Genomic DNA, 7305 nt, shown 5'->3' with positions numbered 1-7305 from the left:
GCTGCAGATTTTATGCTTGAGCACAGAATGGGAGAAGAGCAAGCAAGGATTACACTTTCTTTTTGGGGGGCAGCACCACTCAGCATGAGGGATCTTAGTTTCCCCTTCAGGGATGAGGGATGGAACTCGTGCCCGCTGCAGTGGAAACTCTGAGTCTTAACCACTGGACCCAGGGAAGTCAAGTATTACATTTAACACACAATTCAGGACTTAAGAAATTTCCCACTTCCAGGATCCGCCAGCTACCACTCACTCTGGCGGTCAGGAGTACCCCGACAGGACCAAACTAGTGCAAAAGCATCCACATTTTGTACAAATGAGAAAATCGAGGACCCCTGTCCAATTGCACAGGAGTGAGTTAGCGGTAAAGTTTCCATCCAGCCTTGCCTTCAGATTCCCTGGATGTTTTCCCAATCCTCTTGTCTTCCAAAAATGGGTCCCTCTCTTCCTTTTTCCGCCTGCACATTCTCTTAGCCAGGAGACGGGGTTCTTAGGAAAAGCAACCTCGGGTCTTTATCTGGGACTCGTCAATCACAAGTAAAGGCGCCAATGCGCTTTGCGCATGCACCTAGTGAGCCCAGGCCCCACCCCCATCCCCGGACTCCAGCCACTCCTCTTCGCCCATCACCAACATGGCCTTTGCGGCAATAGCCTCTCTTGCCAGGCACAGACGTGGCGACTTCTGACGTCATAGGACGGCGCCGGTAGTCCCGGAGGCTGCACGTGGGCTCGGAGTTGGTCCTGGAGCCATGGATACGCCGCTGAGACGCAGCCGTCGGCTGGAAGGCCTAAAGCCTGAATCTCCGGAGAACCCTACCTCAGTTTTGCGGGTGAGACGGGCCCTTGTGGAGTTCGAGTCGAACCCAAAAGAAACGGGGGAGGCTAGGTCTCCACCGGGCCTGAGATCTCCTAGTCGTCAGCCGGAGACAAGCCCAGGATCACCCAGTCTGCCGAACGGGCCAGCCTTGGGGTCCCCTCGAAAGCAGCCAGAGCTGGACTCAGGGTCCTCCGAAGGTCACCGAGATCCAGCCCTGAATTTTCCCCAAAATCAGCCGGAATCGAGTCCTGAATCCCACCTACTTCAGCCAAAGCCAAGTGAGGAGTCACCAAAGTTCTCCCAGAACCAAGGAGAAGCGGACTCGGAGTTGCCCAAGAGTAAGGAGGAGCCGACCCCGGGATGCCCTCGACATCAGTTGCAGCAGGACTCAGGTTCACTAGAGCCTTTCCCCGGTCAGAAAGCACCGGGTCCCGAGCCCTCGAAACCACTGCAGGAGCTGACACCGCGGTCGCCCGGCTCCCCACGGGATCAGCATGAACCGAGCAAGCCACCTGCAGCTGGGGAGCCGGCGAGAGAAGGCCCCGCGCCAAAGAAGCGAGAAGGTTCTTCGGCCCAGGCCCCAGCGTCCAAGAAGCCGAAGGAGGAGATTCCTGTAATCCCGAAGGGGAAGCCCAAGTCTGGGCGGGTGTGGAAGGACCGCTCAAAGAAGAGGTGAAGTGGGAGACAACAGGGCAGCATTGGGGTTTTGTGTGACTGGGGCCTGGGTGCAGTCTGGAGATAGGCCATGGGTAAAAGAGAGCTCACATCAGTGGGAAGTCACACAAACAGGTCATTATAACCCGAATGTGGTAAAATGCCCTGAGATCTCAGGCAGGGGTGCCCTCAAAGGACCCCTGGATAGCACTCTCCTGTCTGTGTTCATTCAACACAATTTTATCCTTGTCTCCGCCTTCTCTAATAATGGGGCAGAAGCAAGTATACCAGCAAGGGAGGTCTTCATGGACCAACATCCATTACAGTTATTTGCCTTTTTAATAAAGGCGTTAATAAGCACCTAGTATAAAGGATGCTCGGAGAAGGCGATGGCACCCCACTCCAGTACTCTTGCCTGGAAAACCCCATGGACGGAGGAGCCTGGTGGGCTGCAGTCCATGGGGTTGCTGAGGGTTGGACACGACTGAGCGACTTCACTTTCACTTTTCACTTTCATGCATTGGAGAAGGAAATGGCAACCCACTCCAGTGATCTTGCCTAGAGAATCCCAGGGACGGTGGCGCCTGGTGGGCTGCCGTCTATGGGGTCGCACAGAGTCGGACACGACTGAAGCAACTTAGCAGCAGCAGCAGCATAAAGGATGCTACTAAGCATTCTAGTACCTATTGTCCAGGGGAAGGGTCTTTCAAACAGGGACCAGCATGCATCTTGGCATTTAATCTGCCCATCAGCTCTCTGAAAACAGCAGGCATTAAGATTATCCTCATTTTACATGTGAGGACCTCTTGGCTCAGGGAGGCTAAATGAGTGGTAGAGGCAGGACCTGAACACAGATCTGACTCCGAAGTCTGCATGAAAGCCTTTTACCTATGCTCTGTAGATCCCTCTTGCACTGGATTGCAACCTTCTTTTTTCTTTTAATTTTTTATTGGAGTATAGTTGATTAACAATGTTGTGTTAGTCTCAGGTGTACAGCAAAGTAATTGAGTTATACATATACCTGTATCCATTCTTTTTCAAATTCTTTCCCCATTTAGGTTGTGACGTAATATTGAGCAGAGTTCCCTGTGCTATACAATAGGTCCTTGGGGCTGTCCATTTTAAATACAGCAGTGTGTACATGTCAATCCCTAACTTCCCTGACTATCCCTTCTAAAGGGTAGGCATGAGGTCGTGTCTTTCTGTGCTGCAGGCAGTGAGTACTCAGTTAAATGCTTGTTGAATGAAGGAACAAAGAGGCTCAGCTGATTAAGGAAGTGTTTAGGTTGCCAGTAAGGAGAGGTCCTGGGAAATCCCATGGACAGAGGAGCCTGGCGGGCTACAGTCCATGGAGTCACACAAGAGTCAGACAAGACTTAAAATCACTTGGCAGGCAGGAACTTGTGACAGTGAGGGACCAGGGGGAAGGCAGTGATTTTAAGGAAGAAGCAGAAACTTACTAAGAATTGACTGTATATCATGCTTTGTGTGCTAGGCCTTTTGCAGATGTCATATTGCTGAATCCCCTGAAGCCCAAGGCAGTGGGAATTATTCCCCTCCCGCATTAAATGGAGAAGAATCTAAAACAGGGAGTGATTTCCTACAAGTCACCAATCAGAGACTTTGGACTGTTGGATTTGGAGAAGTGGGTGGTGGCACTGCCCCTCCACATCAATGCCAGCAGGTCCCAGAGAATGCTGGGGCCACTGATGGCCAGGCAGGACCAGGTGAAGAGGCTGGTTCTGGCGGGAAAAGGGTGATGAGCAAGTTGAGTGTCGGAGCCTGGTACTTGGGAGGTGGAGGGGGGAGATGAGCTCTCTGAGCAAGAGGGGGCTGCCTGCTCCCACGAACAGGCTCAGCAGAGGATACCAAGAAGCGAGAGAAACAGGATATTTTTTCCCAGCTCACTGCATGAAACCCTTCCTGATTTCCTCTTTTGCCTGGAGACATGCTCCGGACTTCTCCCTCTCCTCCGCCATCACTGAGTATCTCTCACGCTGACCTCCCCTCCGTGTGCCTCTGTGGGTGATGCTCCTTCCCAGCTCAGGACCTTTGCACATACTGTTCTTCTACTGAAAGGCTGTCCCCCTGGCCAATCCCTGCTCATCTCTCAAGGCTCAGCTTAAACTCCCTGGGAAAAGCTCTCTTTTTCTAGCCCAACAAGGGTCAAGTCCTCAAGCTGTGTGTTGTCATTGTACTTCTCTTTTGTTAACACCACAACTTGTACAAATGCTTGTTTAGTTGTGTGATTCTTGTGGGCTGCCAGCTTCCCCTCTAGACCAGAGGCTTCAAGAAAGTGGGGATTTACCTCTAATGGCTGAGCCCAGCACATGCTAGACACTGAGTTGAACAAGTAGATGAATGAAAACAAAACGTAGTTCATTCATGTAACCAATTTACATTGCATCGAGCTAGGGTCTGGGGGTAAGTGTGGCTGTAAACAAAACATTCTGGTTGTGAGAAACGGGTAACCAACACATAGTATGTCAGTAACAAGTAAAAGAGCGGAGAGTGTGGGCCGTTGTCACAGTGATCGGAGATAACTTCACTGCCCCAGGGATGTGAGCAGAGGCTTGAATGAACATATCGGAAAAGAGTATCCATGCAAGGGGAACAGGAAGTCCAGAAGCAAGCCTGTGCTCCCGTGTTTGAGAGAGAGTCCAGAGGCCTCATCAGTGGGCAGTAGGGGTGCCGTAGGAGGAGAGTGGTCAGAGGGGTCATGGGGCGAGGTCACGCGGGTCCTTGCAGGGACCCAAGTGCGCAATGGAGCCATGGGAAGTATTGAGCAAAAGAGTGATGCAATCTGACCTCTGGGAGGACCAGTGTGACCTGTGGAGGACAGACTGTTCCGAGGGCAGGGGCAGAGCAGGGAGACCAGAAAGGACTGCTGTGGTAGAATTAAAGCACCTTCAGAAGCTGCACCAGACCTGTGGATAAGGGCCAGAGGGGTGGTGGAATGGGTGTTTGGGATCTTTGAGGAAGCAGCTCTGGCGGTTGGTGAGTGAGCCCCAAGACCATAAGGTGGGTGGGGGGCGGTGGGGAGGCCAGCACCTGCTACAGCTGCGGGGGGGTGGAGTGGGGGGGTTCGAGGGAGGCAGCCCAGGCTGGGAAGGGCCACCTCCCGTGTCCAGGCCCAATGCCCCCTTCTGCCCAGTCTTCCCGGAGTGAGCCAGCTCCCATCTCTAAAAGGTGGATTCACTGAGCACCTACTGTGTGCAAAGCACTGTGCTAAGTGTTTCTTGGGCCGAGAGCCACTAACCCTCCCACCACCCTTTGCAATGGCAATGACCCTCGTCTCCAGGTAACACAGACTCAGAGAGGCTACCTGGCCCACTGTCACACAGGTAGTAAGTGGTGGATCCACACCTGCCTTCCTTCAACCTCCAGGTAAAAGCAGTGCTCTGAGACTGCACTGCCTCAGTGTCTTAGCTATCAGTCACCTATGGCTGTTTAAATTTAAATAGCGTACAATTCAAGTTCAAAATTCAGTTTCCTGGTCACCAGCCACCTTTCAAAAGCTCAGCAGCCAGTGTGACTCAACGCTCCCTGATTGGCCAGCATAGATAAAGGGCGTCTCCACCGCTACAGAAGGGTCTGCCTGACCGCTGCCCCAGGGGGATGCAGCACAAGTCCTGCCTGAGGCTCCGTGTGTCCGGCTCCCTTCTGCCTTGTCCCTTCGGGGGCCTGGTGCCCCAGTCTGAGATGCCCGGCAGTAAGGGCAGGGAGGAAGTCCATGCAGCAGGCCCTTGGGGAGGGCGACAGGGAGCAGTGGGGGGTGGGCTGGGGTGGGGCAGGCAGAACTGGGGAGGGAGGAAGCAGGCTGAGGATGGACAGGCCTGGGGTCAGGGTCCAGGCTGTATGTGCCAGACTCCTAGGGAGCAGGCAGGGGGAGAGATGAACTGGAAGAGCAGTATTGAGCCTTCCCTGGGGCTGGGAGTGGGGCCTGTGCGCGGTGCCCACTGCAGCCTTCAGAGCCCTGCTTACTGTGACCACTTGGGCTGTGATATAGTGGATGCAGATAAACAGGAGCTCTGGAAAGTCAAGAAATTATTGAGGGAGGTGGAAAGGCCACTACGAAAGGATCTGCTGAGAAGGAAAGAAGGCCCGTGGGACACCTGCACCCAAGGTTTCAAATCCTTCAGGAAAAAAGAAAGGGGAGGGGCATGGTTGCAGAAACCTCCAGGCCCACATCACCAGTCTAGGCAGCCCTCAGCATTTTCCTGGTTTTGTTCCTTGTTCCTTCTTGCTCCTCAAAGTGTTTTTCCTTTTTCCTGGAAGATTTTACAGCACATCCTACATAGGTCATCCAACCCCTAGATCCTGGTGGTGTTCTTACAGAGGTGATCTCACTCCTCCTGTGACCTTGTCACTGTCACTCTCTAGAATATCCAGACTTCCCTGATGTTGCCTAGCTCCCACTCTGTGTTCACATTGCCCCTGCTGGGAAGAGAGACTCTGAATCACTGCAAGGGACCTTGACCATTCACATGTTCTGAGATGAAACGGGCACCCCGGTAGGGAGTGAACCCTGCTCCAGAAGCATCCACACTCAGGCCCCCTGTGCTTGGCCAGAGCAGTGGAGCTTGGTAGCAGAGGCCGTTTGGCCTGGACTCTTGATCACAGACTGCTCCTCAGGAGCAGGATGACCTGGAGCAATTATTTAACCTCTCTGAGCCTTGGTCAGCACCTCTGTAAAGTGGAGAGAATGAGAGTACCCACCTCAGGCACATAACCAGGGCTTCAGAAATGGCCTTGGGTGTGACTGGGGGCCCTTTCCTGCCCCAGGCCCGGACGGTCAACTGCCCGGGAAGCTGGCAGGTGGGGAGGTGATTCTGACTGGGTTCTGGGGAAGAAGGCCCAGAGCCGAGAGGAGGGAGGGAAGCAGGTATTGCACCGGCTCCTTGAATGCCCGCTCCCCCGTCCAGGTTTTCCCAGATGGTTCAGGACAAGCCCCTGCGCACATCCTGGCAGCGGAAGATGAAGGACCGGCAGGAGAGGAAGCTGGCCAAGGACTTTGCCCGGCACCTGGAGGAGGAGAAGGAGCGGCGCCGGCAGGTGAGGGGCGGGCTGGGCGGGGGCTGAGCGGGTGTTGGCCATAACAGGAGCAGGTGGGGAGAGGAACTGTCCTCTAACCCAGAGACCTTGGGAAGACAGGGAGCTGGGCCAGAAGCAGGAGCGCAGTCCAGAACCCCAGGGTAGGGAAGCCCAGGGGAACATCACATTTAGCCAGGAGGCTTATGTGAGCCCCAGGGATGGGAGGAGGCCCAGGATGAAGCCCCCTGGGCCCTCACTGGTGATCAGAGCATTCAGTGAGATGGGCTCAGGGGTCCCTGCCCTGGACCTGCTCTGATGGGAAGGGCTGACGAATCGGAGGCTTTATCCTGGGTGTTGTTGCCAGTGTCCTCTGAGACACAGCTCCCACATGTCAGCAGAGAAGGCTGCCTGCAGAATCCTCCAGCTCCTCCCTGATGCCCAACCCAAGGCCACAAATATCCCGTTAGAGGTTCACGCCCAACCTCTTCAGTCTCCAGGAAGCACCAGCAGGCAGCACCCAGAGAGAGGGGGTGCTGGTGTTGGTTTACCAGGAGCAGAGTGGTCAGTGGGACCTCACTCACCCGGGGGTCCCAGGGGCCCCCAGAGAGGCAGACACCTCGTCCCCAGCTTGTGGGCCCTGCCCGCCCTCAAGGGGAGAGGTGGGCCAGTCACTCAGTCATCTGTCCCCCGCCTTGAGTCGCCCCAGCTCAGCTCCTGTGGCAGAGACCCTGCAGGTGGTGTGGCTGCCGCCTTGTACTGGGGCCTTATCTCACTTCCTGTGCGGCCCTGGCTCCCTCTTG

The 7305-nt window shown here is 54.7% G+C and overlaps 1 protein-coding gene across 1 annotated transcript in view; it reads left to right on the top strand.

The window, feature by feature from the left end:
- Positions 1-631: 631 nt before the first annotated feature.
- The window catches only part of CCDC86 (coiled-coil domain containing 86), an 8887-nt gene continuing 2213 nt past the window's right edge, over positions 632-7305 (top strand). Inside the window, exons 1-2 of the mRNA XM_010839635.1 lie at positions 632-1489; positions 6397-6526. Coding sequence (XP_010837937.1) covers positions 750-1489; positions 6397-6526 — 870 coding nt within the window. The 5' untranslated portion in view covers positions 632-749. The remainder of the gene's footprint in view (positions 1490-6396; positions 6527-7305) is intronic.

Source organism: Bison bison, unplaced genomic scaffold, assembly GCF_000754665.1.
Source record: "Bison bison bison isolate TAMUID 2011002044 unplaced genomic scaffold, Bison_UMD1.0 scf7180017864124, whole genome shotgun sequence".
Lineage (NCBI taxonomy): Eukaryota > Metazoa > Chordata > Mammalia > Artiodactyla > Bovidae > Bison > Bison bison.
This window is presented reverse-complemented; position numbering and strand designations above follow the sequence as displayed.